General features: G+C 36.5%; 1 protein-coding gene across 2 annotated transcripts in view; it reads right to left on the bottom strand.

Annotated features, from left to right (window-relative positions):
• Rc3h2 (ring finger and CCCH-type domains 2) overlaps positions 1–18,833 on the bottom strand; it is a 49,639-nt gene extending 30,806 nt beyond the window's left edge. Inside the window, exons 1-5 of one of the 2 annotated variants that reach the window (XM_005382519.2) lie at positions 18,607–18,833; positions 11,282–11,579; positions 8,167–8,284; positions 5,720–5,953; positions 1,219–1,394 (exon numbers count right to left, since the gene is read on the bottom strand). In XM_005382519.2, the coding sequence (XP_005382576.1) occupies positions 1,219–1,394; positions 5,720–5,953; positions 8,167–8,284; positions 11,282–11,512 (759 nt within the window). In that variant the 5' untranslated portion in view covers positions 11,513–11,579; positions 18,607–18,833. The remainder of the gene's footprint in view (positions 1–1,218; positions 1,395–5,719; positions 5,954–8,166; positions 8,285–11,281; positions 11,580–18,606) is intronic. The other variant, XM_005382518.2, reaches the window with a different exon arrangement.
• Between the last annotated feature and the right edge of the window lie 328 nt (positions 18,834–19,161).

Raw genomic sequence — 19,161 nt, 5'->3', positions numbered from 1 at the left:
AGTATGCTGTACCAGTTTCCTTGGTAGCTCCCAAGTCAATCAAATTGACACAGTCAAGTGTGACCTCCACACTATATACCCACAAAATTCACATTTCTAAACTGGTGAAAATGAGTAAACCTTGAACAATGGTGAGTTTGCTAAATGTCACCAAGCGAGGCCCTTTAGTAGTTAAGTCAGCATGATATTATTTTATTCATCCAAATATTGTGCTTTAACATTTTAAACTATTCAGTAGTGTGCATAAAATGAGAACATAACACTGAAATAACTTTCTAAATCAGTGTTATTCAAATGTCAGATCAGTACCAGATATAGGTGTATGATAATCATAAACCACAAGTTAGTACGAACTTATAAGGAAAAAAAAAAAAAACCACTTCATCAGTGATGCAATGTGGAAACCTCGTCATTTTAGGCTGACAAATGATCTGTGTAATTTGGCTGCTTAGCCCAAAACGCAATGTTTGAGGAATCAGAGATTCATTTCAATTGTTGCCTCCCTAAGGATATGAAATCAAGCACTCTGACTACCAGGCATATACTACCCAAGCCTCATTAAGTACAGTTAAGTGAATCCATCTGAACATATTTCCATCATCAGTTACCTGTTATCTAAAACTGGGCAGTCTGACAAGGAAATTTTTTTCTTTTGGTTTGTATTATTTTTACTTTTGGGGCTTTAAAATGAGCAAAAGAGACTAAGCAGCCCACTGGACAATTACACTGCTTTAAGATACTGTATTCTTCCCCAAACAATAACAACAACACAAACAAAAAAAAACCCTACACAAAATGCAGAGTGGGTCAATCCCTTAAAATTTCACTTTTTCGTCATCTCTAAAATACACAGACCACTTTTAGGTTAAAGGCTTTAATAACTACAGACAATGAGTTAAAAATAATGAGTGACAAAGTTTACCAAATCTAATGAAGTACAATATAGTTTCTGAGGACCTTCTCCCCACCCCTGCTTTTTCTTTGTGTGTGTGGTGATACTGGAGAGTAAACCCAGGGCCTCTGCACATACCCCTAGCGCATTGTTTATTTTAAGAAAAAGATTTATCTAAATAAATAAGGTTTCTTCAGTCCACTTTCACTATCCAATTTTATAATTTTTTCTGATAAGAGTCCAAAGTTTTTCAAACTATTTCCTTATGTTCTGTTCAGTGCCTCACACATAGGTATGTAATCTTTAGATAGCCATCTGATGCTTACCTTAAAGCACGAAGCTCGATACAGTAGTTGCACAACATGACCAATACTTGTTTTTGATGCCTGAGGAAATCTTGGTTCTAGCCTTTGCACAACAAAAAGTACCAGAACTTTCCGTGAGAGAGCAGAACCATCTTCTAATGCCAACAACACGAGCTTCAAAGCCTCTTCTTGCATAGCTGGAAATATTAAAGGAACATGAGCTCATTAACCTGCATATCATGTCTGTCAAAGGTATCTCCAGGTATTAGTTTGTGAGAGTTCATTACCCACAATCTGTACTTAATTAGCACAAAAAGAGAATACAGTTTCTGAAACAGTTATTTAAAAACTAATAAAGCAGAAGAAAACATATTTTTTACCAACCAAGCTAACTCGTTACTTAGCAGAAAACATATTTCTTCCTAAATAACTGCAGAACAACACAAGTTAATATATGAAGTATCTTCTGTAGGTAAACAATAAATAATAATATTAGGGTGAAATAATAACTCATAATATACATAGAACTACTCTCACAACAACATGCAGCAAAGGACAAAGAGCCGTGAGTTCAAGGCCAGCCTGGGCTACATAGTGAGCCCAGGCCAGCCTGAACTACAAAGTGAGACTCTGGTTCAAAAAAAGATTAAAGGGGCTGGGGATTTAGCTCAGCGGCAAAAGCGCCTGCCTGGCAAGCCCAAGGTCGTGAGTTCGGTTCCCGGTACCGGAGAAAAACCAAAGAAAAAAAAAAACAAAAACCAAAAAAAGATTAAAAAAAAGAAAAGATAGTTACTATGCTTGTGAGAAACTGTTTTATGTATAATTTTTAAATTTTTTATTTGCTTTTCAGGGGTAGGGAATGAAATGCAGGGCCCCCATGCATAGTAGGAACACACTTTACAACTAAGCCACACCTCGGCCCTTATTTAATATATAATTTTAAAATGAAATGAACCTCAGGATGCAAGAGCTAAAGCTGTGATACCTAAAACACCTAAAGTTGTACAATATAATCTGAATCAACTCATGATGGAACATTAGACAAACCTAAATTAAGAAACAGTCAATAGAATAAATGGTCTATATTCTTTGAAAACATCAATGTTATGGAAGACAAAGAAAGGTTGAAAATTGTTTCAGTATAATGACTAAAAAGAGACGACAAATACAGTAAGTGACTGTGAACTGCATCTTACACTAGAAGAAAATGCCGTAAAAGACATACTTGTTCAAATGTCTAAAGCTACAGTTTGTAGTACTGTTCAATGGCAAATTCTGTGAATTTGATACATGTACTACTATTACATTAAGTGAGTATCTTTGTTTTAAGAAATACTGAAGTACTGAGGGTAAAGGCACATAAAATATGTAAGGGTACTCTCAAATGGTTCAAAAAAGAATAAGGCAAAACATTAAAAACTGGTGAATGTGGAAAAAGAGTACTTCCACTATTCTTTAAGTTTTACAGCAAATTTTTAAAAATTTTTATATGTTTATTGGTTTTTTTTGAGACAAGGTCTTGCTATGGACAGTTCAGGCTAGCCTCCAACTTGTGGCAATCCTCCTGCCCTGGCCTTCCAAGTGCTGGGATAACAGGCATGCACCATATTTTCAGTAAATCTGAAATTACTTCACAATTAAAAATTTATGGCTGCCAGGCGTGGTGGCACACGCCTATAACCCCAGCACTCAGGAGGCTAAGGCAGGAGGAGGGTTGTGAGTCTGAGACCAGTCTGGTCTACAAGGTGAGATCAAGGCCAACCTGAACTGCATAGTAAGACATTATCTCAAAAAGACAAAGAAAAGTATGGTTATCAATCAAAAGGAAGAAACTTTTTTTTGTTTGTCTGTGGTCCCACCCCCCCCCACCCCCTCTCACCCCGGTATCAGGAATCCAACTCACGACCTTGCGCTTGCCAGGCAGGTGCTGTGCCACTGAGCTAAATCCCCAGCCCCAGGAAGAAACTTTAGAAGCAAGAGATGACTTAAAATCTAGATTCAAAATCAAACCCTCTTTTCCCAGGGGAGGCTATTAAGGCCCAGAGAAATTAAGTGACTAAGCCACAGTAATATAACTGGTCGCAAAACCGGACTTAGAATCAAGGATTTAAAAAAAATAATGTAAAATTCACATAAAGTTAACCAATTAAAAGTGTACAAAGTTGGGGGTATAGCTCAGTAGTAGAGGTGCATGCTGTAGGCACAAGACCCTGGTTTCCATCCCTGGTGCTGCAAATAGAAAAAAAAAAGTATACACTGCAGTGGCATTTAGTATATTCATAATGTAGTACAGCTATCCACTCTATCTGGCTCTAAGACATTTTTATTACCCCAAAGAAAAGCCCATAGTCTTTAAGCAATTAACTGTCATATGCTCTCTTTCCTTCGCTTAATATAAAATTTAAAAGTTCATCCACATGTAACATATATCAATAGTTCATCCCTTTTTATGCATTTATTTCATTTTATTTATCCATTTATCAGTTCACTGACAACTAGATTGTTCCACCTTTTAACATTTGTGAATAGAATGCCTATAAATATTCATCTTTTGGACATATACCCCAATGAAACTGCTGTGTCAAATTTAACTGTAGAGGAACTGCCAAATTGTTTTTCCCATAGTAGTGTAGCAATTTATCTGCTCACATTTTCATCACACTTATTATTTTCCACTTTTTAAAATCAGCCAGATAGGTATGAAGTGGTGTGTCTTTTTTTCTTTTTGCAATTCTGAGGATTGAGCCTAGGGCTTGTGCAATGAGCTACCTTCCCAGCCCTTTTAAATTTTATTGTTTCATGTTGCAACAGGGTCTCACTAAATCACTAAGTTGTCCAGGCTGGGTTTGAACTTGGTGACCCTCCTTCCTCAGTCTCCCAGAGTACTAGGATTACAGGAACGCCTTTCTTTTCCTTTTCCTATTTTTTATGATTTCCTAACTTTTTGCTTCTTTCTGATTCTCTTTCTTCTTGTGTTTCACTGTCTCTTTGTCTCTTTCAAAGGTGCTAGAGAGCAAACCCAGGCCTTAAGCATAATACACAAGTACTCTACTACAGAGCTACATCCCCAAGCTCTCTCTGAAGTTTTGATATATAGCATATTTCCCTAATAAGTAGAGGTGCTCAGTCTCTTTGAGTGCTTTACTGGCATCTGTGTCTCTGGAAGATTTTTTTTTTCCAGTACTGACAACTGAACCCAGAGGTTCACATGTGCTAGGGAAACACTCTTATCACTCTGACCCCTTTTACACTGGGTTGTCTTTTTGTTGTTGAGTTGGAGAATAAGAAAGATCGAACAGTCAATCTAATGCTTCTTAGTTTAAGGTAAATAAACATGAAGAAATACCCAAAGGTAACATTCTTATATTAAAATTTGAACTCAAAAATATTTTAAACTTAACTTTGTAGTACGAAAAATTTCAAACATACACAAAAATAGAGATACCATGTATCCCTAACACAGTTGTCAGAAAGATTTCATCTACGCTTTACTTTTCTAGTTTGTTTTGGCTAGTTTTGATTTTTGACTTCTGGCTGATGTATTTTGCAGTAAGTCCCATGTAACACAGTCTTTTACCCTTCAATACCTCAGATGTAACAGTAAAGCTTTTAAAAAAATTTAATGAGACCATTATCACACCTAACAAAAGTAATACATATATTTCTTTAATAGAATCTAATATCCAGGCCATGTTCTGTCTTTCCTATTGTCTCAAAAATGCCTTCTCATAGTTGGTGTAAGTATCCAAATAAAGTCTATACATTGCTTTTAGTTGATAAATCTTTAGGCTGTTCTGTTGGTTTTTTTTTGAGACAGGGTCTTACTATGTAGTTCAGGCTGGCCTTGAACTCACTATATAGGACAGGCTGGTCTCGAACTTGCAGTAATCCTCCTGTGTCCCCCTGCCAAGTGCAGGGATCACAAGTGAACACCACCACGCCTGGCCTTGGCTATTTTTTCAGACAGGTCTCACAAGTAGTCCAGGCTGGCCTCCACTCGCTATGTAGTTCAGGCTGAGGATCAAAGCCAGGGCCTCATGCAAGTACCAATGAGCCATATTTCCAGCCCAATAGAAAGGTCTTTAAAAAAGAACACAGATAGTACTAACCATAATAGTCATTTTCTGGTAATTGTTTTTTCAATTAATTTTTATGCTTCCCAAGTTCTAAAAACAGTCAAGAGTACTTTTCCCCCTAGACAGAAAAAATGGTTTACCTTTTCTTAACTATTTACTACCTGTGCAGTCTTACAAATCTTTCTAGCTCAGACTTCTAATTTTAAAAGTTGAAGCTATGTAACTCATCTTCAATGGCTTAGAATTAAATGAGAAATTTGTTCTAAAATACCAAGGCACTATCTATAATATAGATTATGACTAACAAAAGATTCATCTTTGACTATGCCAAGATATGTATGTATAAATGTGGATGAGATGATTCTCAGGATTTTTACTTAGCTGTAGAAATTGGTATCTCAAGCCCTGATAACCAACAACAAAGCTGAAAGGGTGCTCTATTTTACCTGGCCCTAGAAACTGGCATCCTCGAGCCCTGACAGCAGCCCACAAATTGGCAGATAACTGCTGAGGATTCTGGTGTTGTAATATCAGTTCTGTTACAGTTCTTTCTCCAAGTGAACGGGCTGCTCGCATGGCTCTGACTCGACCTTCTTCCTCCACTAGTTGACAGTTTACAAGTGTCACCAATTTCCTTTGCATTGGACGGCTCAGTGCACTCTGGTTCAAACTAGCTACACCTTTAAGAAAAGGAAAACAAAAGGAATTAAACATTTTTCAATAAAAAAAGACAACTGTCATTACCTCTATTTAACATTAAGTCACTAACAATGACTATTTTGTCTCTGTTTATTAACATTCTGTATAGTAAGGAGCTTAATTTTGGGGACTTCAGATTTTACTGCATCATTTTTAATGTTCTCACTTTTTATGTCTGTAATGTTGGTAGTTTGCTACTATTCTTTTTTTTACTATTCTCTTTAAAACACATTTTATTTAGATATCTTGGTTTACTGAGCTGCCTGTGTCCAAATACATGACTTTGGATTTATTTAGTCTGTTTTCTATCTTTACTAAGGAAACTGAAGGAAAAGTCAGATGACTGATTAAAAATTTTAATCTAAAAATAATGATTAGTAACTTATTTTTTAATTGTGCTGCTTCATGGTGAAATCTCACACCTTACTCATCTGAACCTATTCCAGCAATTCTCTCAGTTGAATACGACCACTCTACCTGACTGCTTACATTAGCATACATTAAGTATGTTATTTCATCCATCTTAAAAATATTTAAATACGTTTTCATTGATTCTTTTTTCTGAACCAGCAGCATCTCATTTCTTTCCTCCCTTTTTAGTGATTACTCCAGTTTTTTATTTATACTATTTCTGACTTATTTCATGATCTCTAATTTCTACTCCAATGAAGTTTTTGCTACCATCTCTTGACTGAAATTGGTCTTATCAGGACGAATACCTCTAATTTGCTAAAGCCACAGTTAATTCTCTTTAGCTTATTTGACCTTTCAATAGCAATCAACACAGATGATACTCTTCACTCCTTTAAACAGTTTATTTGGGTTCAAAAACATTTCATTTTCTTGAATTTCTTCCTTCATTTCTTCTAGTCTTCTCTGCTGATTTCATCTGCTCTCTTAATGTGAAAGGGACTTATACTATATTTCTTATTTAAACTCACTGGTCAGGTGAAATCCAGTCTCATTACTTTAAAGACCATCAATATGACAATGACTTACAAAGTCACAGCTCACAGACCTCATCCAATGACACAAAACTCATATCCACTGTCTGCTCAGTAGCATCCAAGTGAGTATTAGAAATCTCCAACTTACTATAACCAAAATTTACCTCAATCTATTTATCTAAACTGACTACTTATCAGCTCAATGCTACTGCCTTATACTAACAGCCTCTTATCTGATTATCACACTTCTATGCTTATCTTTCTATGCAGAATTCTCAACAGAGCAACCAAAATGATTCCTTTAACATTAGTATGATCATGTCACTACTCTATTCGAAACTCAGCAATGACTCCCCAATATTACACAGAACAACAGTTCAAGTCTTTAAATGGCCTGAAAGTCTATTTATTACTTGGCCTCCCCATTTTGTCTACTCTTATACTGCTCTCCTCACACTCTTCAGGCACTCTCCTCTTTCTTTTCCTTTAAGACACTAGGCATGCTTGGGATGCTACACTGGCTATTTCCTGTCTGAAACTTCATCCTCAGAACCTATGTGGTGAACTATTTTACCTCTTTCACCTCATTTCAGATTCAAAAGTCACATTTTTAATTAGGCCTAACCCAAACACTCTTTAAAAACAGCAATCCAGGGATGGGGATTTAGCTCTGAGGCACAGTGCCTGCCTGGCAAGCGCAAGGTCGTGAGTTCAATTCCTGGTACTGGAAAAAAAAAAAAATCAAAAACCAAAAACCAAAAAAAAAAAAAACCAGCAATCCACTCTTCTCCCCTTACCATGATACTTCTCATCCCTCTAGTGGTATTCTTTTTATATCAACTATGGGTTTACTAAATAATCTGCTTTTAAAAATTATATTAATTATTATAGTTTTTCTTTTTTCTAAAATAGAAATGCATGAGGGCAGACACATTTTTCTCTTTGTTTAGCTAAAGTATCCCTTGCACCAAAATAGTGCTTAGTGCACACTCTTTATCAGGTACAAAATAAAATGAGTGATTTGTTCAGTAACTATCTAGTATACCTATAATGTGTGAGTCAGTAGGTACAAAGTGGTAAAATAAAATTCCACTTTTGTTACAGCAATTAAAATAATTTACTGCACTTGTACATCTATCTTCCCCTAAAGACTGGGATCCATGAAATGAGTGATGATAACCATTGTAAATGCTCCACACTTACACTTACCAAGGCCTACTCACCAATAAAAATGTTTGTGAACATACCTTTACCTCCACTTAGTGGTTTTAAGTAGAGTGCCAAATCCTCAACACATTTCTTTGCAACCTCATAGTGTTTATTCTCACCTAGACTACTTAATTTTATTGACTGATGATCTGGTACCTAAAAAAAGAAAAATTGCAAAATTACATTCATCCAACTCATGAACTGTTATTATTACACTTCATAACAATCTCGGTGAGTTTAAAATTAGAATAGAGATAATACATCAAAGCCAAGCATCTCAATGAACTGCTTTCCCTCACAGTATTTAGTACCTCCTTGATACTTTATCTACTATGTTTTTAACTTGTGACTATTACTTCCTTGATAAATATAAATATCACAAGATAGCATTCCCACTCAAAAGTCAAAACTTGGGGAGCTGGATATGTAATTCAGTGGTAGAGCGCCTACCTAATATGTTCATGACCCTAGGTTTGATGCCCAGCAACACGCACACACATACACGCATGTGAGCTCGCGTGCATACACACACACACACACACACACACACACACACACACACAAGAAACAAAAAGCCAGGGTAAATATTGCAGCTTTGAGACTTCTATTAGTGTTCTTGAGAAAAACATCTGACTATCTGAGAAGCCACTTTGAAGATATCAATATGTAATGCAACCACCATTGTTAATTCCCTACCACTTTGTTTGTAACTCTGTATTGTCTGTATTGTGCTTGTGATATGTTGTAAAATGTTGTATGTCTGTTAATGTTTCCCTCCTTTTATCCTTAAAATAAAAAAATAAATAAATAAAGATAAAAAAAAAAATCTGACTATCACACATCATAATTTCACTATCAGTAAATGAAGGTGAATATCCATATTTCACACTGTCATTATGAAAGTTCAGTTTAATTCAATACATATTTGTAATTCTGAAGTGCTTATCATGCGGCAGGAAAATCTAGGCACCAGGGACCTATCAGTGAGCAAAACAGAATTACCTTGCCCTACGGGGTTTACATTTTAATAAAGAAATAGCCAATAAATAAAAAGCATAAACAAATATACAGTGTGTTAGAAGGAGATCAGTAAAAATTATACAGTGAGACTAGGGGAAGTAGAAATGTGAGAGAGGATTACAATTTTAATGGAGGGATTATGGTTAGAGTTAGGGTTGGATAGACTTCCTTGAGAACTGCAACATTTGAGTAAAGACTTAAAGAGGAAAAAGAAGGAACATTCTAGGCCAATGATGGCAGAACTTTTAGAGCTTTCAACAATAGATAACAAACAGCTGGCTGCACAAAGGTGCCATAGCTTCACCACTACTGTTCTAGGCAAAGATAACATTCACTCCAAAAGTCCTAGGGGGCAATATGATTGGCACATTAAGAATTAGCTAGGAGGCCAATGTAAGCAGAGACAGTAGTAGGGAGAATAGCAGTAAAGATGGAAGAGACAGAAGTCACATGAGATAGACTTGTAGGCTATGTTAAGGACCAGGATAACATTTATTCATTCAAACAGTAACACAATACCTAACCTACTACAAACCCTAAATAAATGTTAGCTAGTATTACTGCAAAATATTCCTGTATTTTGTTGGAAATAAGCATTACTGTTTCTAAGAGGTAATTGCTCCATTAAGAAAAATATGCTGCCAATTAAATTATGGCACTATTGATTATAGATGCATCTTGATTTCAGAATCTCTAATTATAAATACTGAAAATAGATTTTATTTTAAAAAGAAAACCTCAAAAATCAAGATACTAAGGGAAGAAATGGAGTATTTCTTTGAATTTTTCTAATTAAGTCGAAACTGTTAAATAAATTTTCTAATATATCAGAAAAATCCTGATTTTTTTGTTTTAATGTGTGTGTATGATATATAAAATTTCACCTTCTTCCTCCTCTGTAAAATTGGGATAACAGATGCTGAAATTTACTACCATATGTAACACGGAGTAGACCCAGATTAAAGGAAAATTATTATAAATCTAGGGTCTTGCTGATTAAGTAAAAAAAAAATGATAACATGAAATATTCATTGCACAGCACAAGAAACTGCAGCATTTAATAGTGATACTCTGATAGTTGGTTTTAGATCTCTAAGTAGAATTTATTTTCTCATTTATAATATTATTGTCTTTTCTCACTGCAGACACAAAACACCTGACACCCAAAGTTAAAGGGGGAAAGGTTTATTTAGCTCACAGTCTGTAGTGGTTTCAGTCCATAATTGGCTGGCTCCAAGGCAGAGGGGCATTGCAGACGGTCCTTGCAGAGGAGAAACAGCTCATGGTTGGCAGAAGGTAGCAAAGCAAGCAAGCTTCTTTCTGTCCTTTATATTGTACCCAGGCTACTGGGATTAGGGCAGTGCCAAAGCAATCAGTGGACTGATTTAGTAATCACCCTTAATCCTAGCATTGCACCATGAATCATTTACACACTCTAGATTTAGCCATCTCTGAAAAAAGCCCCACCTATAACTACATGAGGCTTTGAGGGGACAGCTAGACACAAGCCGTAATAATTATCCTTCATGAAGTGGAGCTGAAAAGAAATTAAAAACATCTCCATGTGAGAGATTTAACTGACTGATTTATGGCAAAAGCTTTTATTATATTTCTTATAATATCATTTAAAGAATATTTACATATGTATATATGAAAGTGCCTCCCAAAAACAAAAGGAAAAAAAAAAAAAGGTTTTCATCCACCAAAACTAATTATATACATAAATTTTAACCACAGCATTGAGGAGAAAAAGAAATATGTAACTATAATGAAAGTTTATGTAAGAATTTATCTAAACCTTATCTAAAGAAAATGTTTTTAAAAATGTAATTGTAAAAGGCAGATATATCACTCTCTCTCTCTCTCTCTCTCTCTATCACAATTCTAGGGAGAGAATCCAGGTCCTTACACATGCCATGCAAGCACAATAATGTTTACTTTTTATGTTTCTATTACTACCAAACAGGGCCAGGGATATAGCTCAGTGGTACAGCGCCTGCCTGGTAAGCACAAGGTCATGCGTTCGCTTACGGAACAAAAAAAAATTATAAAACCAAACATATTTTGTATCCCTCATAAACAAAATTTGATAATTATTATTGATAGTAAATTAGTAAAATATTGAAAGTTTACCTGGGCTCCAACTAACTGGAGAAGTGCAAAGTTGACAGGAAGCACATCAATGTCCGTGTTGATGGCAGTCTGGTCAAAAGGACAAGCTTTGCGGTGAAGTTTATTTAAGCAGGTCTTGCAAACAGTGTGTGAACAACCTAAACTGATGGGTTTGTGCACATTCTCATCAAATTCATTATAGCAGATTGGACAGGACAGAAATTCTGTCCACTGAGCTGCCTGCACAGGCATTGTGGAAGCTGGATGCTCGGGTTAGCAGTCTAGCAGATCATTATTTTGCTGTGTAGTGTTTTGTAAGCTGGAAATGTACAAAAGTAAGAATTAATTACATATGCATCAATCACCTTTCAAGAATTAACTGCTATAGTGAACCATCACAACTTCAGAATCTGAAACACTTCTGAACAGTTTTATATGCCTCAGGTGTCTTTTTAAAAAGCCTATTTGCTGAATTAATTTCTGAGAATTTGCCCAGAAATAATACATTAACAGTGTTCTTTTCAAGTACTTTATATTTATATTTATATTGGTTGCTCATCAGAGCTTTTATCTATTTTTTTCTTAATGACCATAAAAATAAGCAGATTAAGTTTCCACATTCCATTTTTAGGAACACAAATTACTTTGGATGACTAGGGTTTTGTTTTGTTTTTATCGTTGCTTTTAATGTTTCTCTTGAACAAACAATACCCCAAAATATATTAAGATATGGTTTAAGAGTTAGTGAGCTTGGAAAACTATTGATCAAATCAATAGTCATGTGTGAAAAAGACAGCCTTGCCACCTGAGAAAGGAAATCCTAGTCAGGATCTGACTTGGAAGCTAATTAAGGTATTGAAAATAATCAACACCTAAGAAAAGACTGTGATGACAGAGTTGTTTGTCTATAAATGAAAGAAAAATGCTAACAGCAAAGTATAGTACCAAAGTAAAAGAAAATACTGTCTAAAAAGTTTTATAGTTTATTATAATACTTTTCGCAAAACTGTATCATGTAGTAACTGATAGATATAAACAAAATCTGTCAAGTCCAATAGGGAATATATAGAAAAATAAGACATTTTCATCTAATACTTCTAAGCAGAAAAGAAGGGAAGTATAAATTTCTATCCCTGCTATGATTAACATTTGTGGAAAAATATGCATGCATATGCTTAACACTGAGAAAAGGCACTGAAAATAACTGAATTTTCTTATTTCTAAGATTAAAATTTTGGTTTCATAACTTTCAGTAAAAGAGAAGATTTAGTATATTTACTATCCTCTCTAACTTGAACTCTTTACATTTCACAAATTTTCTGTATCTTCCAATTAAAAACTTATGTAAGTCTGACAAAGCTCTCTAGTGGACAAAAAATCTAGGTATTTAGGGCAATTAAACAGCCAATACTTTATTTCCTAGGAATGGTTACCAAAGCAAATATACTAGCTACTCAGAAGTTAAATGTCCTAAAATATAGTCAAAGTCAAGAGAGGAAAATATATAATGAAGCATTCACTGGTATCCTAGCCCCCTAAAAAATACTGTTATAGCCTTCATTGTGCTTTTATGTTCACAAAAACCAAAATTTTAAAAAAACCTGATAAATATAAAAAGGTTTGGAATATAAAAAGCACCCCATGCAAACTTTTTCTTTGACAACTCTAATGCAAAGTTTCTACTACCTTTAAACTATACATATCTGGCAAGATGTACTTTGTTTTCACACCGTTCACTCTCACATTGCCACACTGACCAAAGCCATCAATAAAAAAACCAGTTGGTTTGCTTCCACTTTAGAGATGAACACTATGCAGGTGAACAAATCATTCCCTAAAAATGTTTAACATATTTAATGTAGTTTTTTGTTTTATTTTAAAGAGTAAAAGAAGGGTAACATAATAGGGGGGAGCTTACCAAATTACAGACAAAGTGGTAGGAAATTATCAATGGTTATTGTTTTACATATCATTATCTACAATAATGTAGTTTTTTGGTTGTAGAATTATACAAAAAAAATTTGTGAATGTAAGCGTGACTGAATTTTATCTTAGATCTACTACTGAGTATCCTAAATTAGACAACTGGGTCAATATAATTTTTTCAGAATGCTTATTTGCTAGGAAATGTTAATTTTGTGGGCCAGGGTATCACAGGTCACTGGGTAACAGGAAATACACAAAGAGCAAATATTCTTCCCTTACTTTTCAAGATCATCCAGTGTTTCAAATTATAGTATTTCAGAATCTACCTCACATTATGTTATAATAAGACTTCTATGTATATGATTTTAGAAATAAGACCACCCAAGCTTTTTAGTATCATGCTGAGAAGTTCAGCTTCTACCAGAGGTTGAGTTAACATTCTACAAAAAAAACTCTTTAACAAAAATTGGGCAATAACTTGGTAAAATTATTTTCACTGCTGTATGTAGCTTGCTAACACCAAAATTATACACTTTCCTTATACAATGAGACATAATGTTCTCTTTTTTATAAAGTTCTTTTTGAGGGGGTACCGGGAATCAAACTCAGGACCTTGCACTTGCCAGGCAGGCACTTATGCCACTGAGCTATATCCCCGGCCCAGTCTTTCTTCAGTATTGTTATCAATAAATTCTAGATTCCTTAGGACATAAAATTTTACACAAAACAGAAAATTTTTTGTAGTTTATTAAAATGTTTAGTGATGACAAAATTGGACTTTCATTTAAAAAAAAAAGTAGTGCCTTATAAACTTACCTAGAAAAAAATGTTTTGAGACCGGGTTTCACTATGTTGTCCAAGATTGCCTGAAACTTGCAATCCTCCTTCCTCAGTCTGCAAAGTACCTGAGGTTACAGGCTTGTGCCACCCTACCCATTTTAGAAAATATTTTAAAAACTACCAAAAATGATAGATATCCCATTATCTTTATAATTTATTTTGAGAAGATATATATGTGAACCATAAAGAGCTAAGAATGTATTTGTAAAACTTCTAGTCTTAAGCATTTTGACTTACATGACTCATGAAAGTCTAAATTGCTATTTCATTTCTAGTTAACACTGACATAAGTAGTCATCCTAAATACACTCCCAAAACATTTCAAGTTGAGATAAAATGAAATCAAAGGTCCATAACTCTCAGTATTTACAGAGATTAAGAAAAACTTTCCACTTTTTGTTTTAATTAACTTTAGTTACAAATTTCTAAAGCTGAAGAACAAGATAAAATATAGGAGTAAGAAACACTACATTATCAAGACCAGTCTGGGCTACATAGTGAGTTCAAGGCCAGTCTGAACTGCATAGCAAAACTTTGTCTCAAAAAAATCAAAAACAAAAAACAAACAAAAAAAGAAATGCTGAATTACAGATGGAACTTTAAACAGATCTTCACTCAGGTAATTTTCTAAACTATAAGTTCCTTGCTATGAGTGGTAACTCATAAAACAGCAAGAATAATAGCCATCTCTCATATGATACAAATGACAAACTGCTTTATTAAGAGTAAACTGCAAACCAGCTAAACACTTTCATTTTCTGTTATTAGTCCACCATGTTATGCAGTAAATTCAGGATAAGAAGTTTATGTATTTTTCACTGTTGTGTGTGTGTATACACAAAGTAGTTTACAATTTTTTTATAAGAAATAAACATTAGTGCTCAGGTCTATTTATTAAAACAATCAGTTTTCATTCTAATTACCCATGTGATGACTATACACTGCTGAAATGAACTGTAACAGTACTTCTCAATTCAGAAAACTCAACAATACTAATTAGCTTTGGACTGAGTACAATTTAGGCCTTTAAAAAAACAAGTGAACAAAGTAATTTCCAAAGAAAATGATTTGTAAACTCTAAAACTCAGTATCCAAACCTCAAAAGGACCGGCAAAAAAAAGAATCTGAATTACAATTTTTTTATGTGACTTTAACTTAAGAAATACAATACATGGGGGCTGGGGATTTAGCTCAGTGGCACAGCGCCTGCCTGGCAAGTGCGAGGTCGTGAGTTTGATTCCCGGTACCAGAAAAAAAAAAAAAGAAATACAGTATATGAGACTCAAGTTTTATATCTTCAACCACTTATAGGTTAAACTCAATTTTTAAAATACTTACAACTTTCAATGCACTTTAATAGTGAAATCAGATTTTTCTATTTTAATATAACAATGTTTTGATTCTTTAGGGATGATTTGCCTTCAATACTTAATTTTTGAGACAAAATTTATTTATTTCTGCCTATCATATATTTTATTTATTTGTTTTTTTGAGGCAGGGTCTCTCCATATAGTTCAGGCTGACCTTCAACTCACTATGTATGTAGCCCAGGCGGGTCTTGAAGTCACAGCGATCCTCCTGCCTCAGCCTCCCAAGTGCTGGGATTACAGGTGTGTGTCACCACACCCAACTCTGCCTATCATATAATGGTCATCAGATATTAAAACAACTTTTCTTGTTTATTCCCTTTGCTTATTTTGATTATAAGAGGATACTGTGTCAGGAAATTTTTAGTTTTGTTACTTATCATAGTGCTGAAGGTTCAAACCCAGAGCCTCACAGATGCTAAGTAAGTGCTCTACTTAGTAAGTGCTCTTACTTTGCCCATATGTGTACTTTCATTCAGTCAATTTATTTCTTGGAATAGTGCTGCTCTAGCACAGCAATAGGCAATAAAAACATAATGCCAGGGGTTGAAAATGTAACTCAGTGATAAGGTGCACATTTTGCATGCTCAAGACCCTGGGGTTCAATCCACAGCACAAAAAATTTACAAAAAGGGTAATTAAAAATTTTCTGGCAGTCATGTCCGAAAAATGAAAAAGAAAACAATTTTAGTAATATATTTTATTTCATTCAAGTTATCCAAAATCTTCTCAACATGTAGTAAATATAAAAACTATTTTGAAATATTAAAGGGAATTTTATGTTAAGTATTTGAAATCTGGTGTGTATTTCATACTTAAAAAGACATCTACAGTCACATTAGTTAAATGTGAAGTCCTCAATGGCCACACGTGGCTATTGACTAGTACTGAACAGTAGAACTCCAGATTATTAAAGATTATAAAGGGGCTGGGGATTTAGCTTAGTGGCACAGCGCCTGCCTGGCAAGTGCAAGGTTGTGAGTTCGATTCCTGGTACAGAAAAAAAAAACCAAAAAACAAAAACAAAAACAAACAAACAAAAAAGATTATAAAGTAACACTCAAAACTAACTTTTATTAAGAATGCTGAGGTAAAAGTCACACCTAAGAGGGCTTTCATAAAATGACAGAACTGATCATAAAGGTGTAGCTTACAACCTTCATGAGTCTGGGTGTAAAACATAAATTTGTTATTAATTCTCAATAGCTTTTTTTTTTTTTTAATTTTCAGCAGCTTTATCCCACATGCTTCCTTTCTCCATCACCAGGAAGTGAAATTTCAATCACCAATCCAACCAATGTGATAATTAAGCACTTATTATGATGTTGCTATAAGTTTATTTAGTATTCTTAGCTATCATATACAATTCAGAAGTTCTGTTGTTTAATACAAAATCCTGAGTGTAAAGAAAAATGCTTTTCCAACTGGAAGACAGCATATTACAAAAGCAGAAAATGAATTAATAAAAATACATGAACAAAGAACATCAAGTCTTCTTACATGTCAGGTTAACACAGTCCACAACAACTAGATCAGGAGTAATTCAAAGCATACAGTAATGAACACATCTGCAATGAGATCCTCAAAGAATAAAAAAGCCTGTTTGAATTATATCATCTGCTTTTTCTGAACATGACAGGACTATATGTTTAATATTTTGTCCTAGCAATTTTCCAAACTCTACAGTTTGGAAAACATGAATATTGAAAACAAAAATGACAATATTGAAAGAAAAGTCTTTAACAGGATAAGATGGCCTCTATCTCTTCAAGAATTGGAATGTGGTCATCCCAGCACTCCGGAGGCTGAGGCAGAAGGATCGTTGCAAGTTCGAGACCAGTCTGGGCTACAAAGTGAGCTCAAGGCCAGACTGAACCTCATAGCGAGACCCTGTCTCAAAAAAAAAAAAAAAAAAAAAAAAAAAAAAAAGAACTGGAATGTGGAAGTAAACAACTAGAGTTAGGGATGTGAGGTTAGAACAGTGGTTTCGTTTTTAAACAGGTAAAAGGTTTTAAGAAGAGTATTTATGAACTATTCTTAATGATTTGAAAAGCCTTTACTAAGTCTGTACATATTTAACCATAAAATGGTTGCACTGACTAAAACATTTGTTCTTTGCTTTTGGTGAAATTATGTCACTGTAGTGTAGCAACATTAGCTTTCTCAAGTTAATCAAAAGTTCCTATTGGAATTTAAAAGTGTTACTAACACAAAAAATGGGAATAAGGTTCCTTTATCTCACGATACAAAGTCATTCTAATCACAGTGGGTGGGGAGGGAGTAAAAATTGCAAAGAAGGGACCTACGTAAGGGGACGGTAGGAATTAAAATGAGAACCCAGGTGGGCTTTATGAAAACACAAACCAGGTTGAGAATCCCTGCATGAGATCTTTAGATCAATGATCACTTGAGACTATTTTGGTGGGAAGGTTCTGTCTGCCGGTATTTTAAAAACTCTGCTGATCTGATGGATGGAAATGACAGCTACCCTCATCTCCCTTCCTGAAACCTAGTACAGAGAAAAGTAGAGCTGCTTCTCTGAGAAACAAAGATGCTTCCTACCATTCTTCTAAGATGGTGGAAGAGTCTCCTCAAGAGGCTTCCCCAAGGGGGGTAAAAACAAAAAGAAAGCAGGGAAGAAGAGAGGCACAGCAGAATTCCCCGGCGGTGTTTCTCGCCATAGCTCCCAGTCACACGCCCGGTGTTACACGCCGGTCCGGCCCCTCTCCCTCCCGGGAGGTGAAGCCCTCCCGGGGCATTGTTCGGCCAGGGTCCCTGTTTACACCACTCAGATCGCCTCCGACCCTGAGTTAGTCTCGGGAAGCCCCAAGCAGCGAGAGAGGACGCTGCGAGAGGACCCGATTCCAGAACGTCTTCCAAAGCCGCTCTCCGCGACCAGGAGGAAAGGGAGACGGAAGGCTGGCCTTCGCCTGGGTGGGTTTCCCGAGGGCCGGAGGCGTCCCCCGGGCCAGGGCCGAAAGGTGGCCATTTGAGCTGGTCGCTCCGCATCGAAGAAGCCCTACCGGAGAGGGGGGCCTCTTCAGGCCCCGGCTTCGGCCCGAGTGTCAGGTGCGGCCCTCGGCCCCCAACCCTCAGGACACCGGCGGCGACAGCGCACAGGGCCCCCCGAGCTGAGACGCGGCTCCCGCCCGACCGCTGGGGACCGGGCACCGGGTTGGGGCCCGAGCCGCATCGTGCCCGCCCCCGCCCTACCTGAGGGGGCCCGGGCGGGGTCGCTAAGGGCCGCTCCCGGGAGCCCCGCGACGGCGCGGCTCGGCGATGGAGGCGCCTCGTCTCGCCGCGGCAGAGCTCGGCGGCGGTTTCACGGCCTCAAACTCCATCGGGAGCTACAGGGACAGCCCCGTTGGCGGCGGCAAAGGCCGCGACGGGGCCTCCTCCTCCTCCTCCCTCCCCCTCCTCCTGCTTCTCCTCCTCCTCTTCACCACGGAGGCGGACCTGGAGGATCCCGATTTAGTTCCCGCGAGAAGATAATGCCCACTTCACGCGAGATTACGTGTTCCCGGGAGTTGGGGAGTGGAAAAGAAGCGTAGTTACCCTCGCCACCTAAAATGCTCGAGCGAATCCTCCCCTGTCATGTGACGAAGGAGTCCCGGAGTACTGTGGGAGATGTTGTGAGGAAGGCTAGGCATGTCGAAGGGATTGATGGGAAACTCCCTGCACTTTGATCTGCGTCTTGAACCGGCTTGCTAGACGCTGGTTTGAGCCAGTGTCAGAATGCCACCATGAAAAGCATATTGTCCGTTGCGC

Source organism: Chinchilla lanigera, unplaced genomic scaffold (genome assembly GCF_000276665.1).
Source record: "Chinchilla lanigera isolate Chin_1 unplaced genomic scaffold, ChiLan1.0 scaffold00018, whole genome shotgun sequence".
In the NCBI taxonomy this organism is placed as follows: Eukaryota; Metazoa; Chordata; class Mammalia; order Rodentia; family Chinchillidae; genus Chinchilla; species Chinchilla lanigera.
This window is presented reverse-complemented; position numbering and strand designations above follow the sequence as displayed.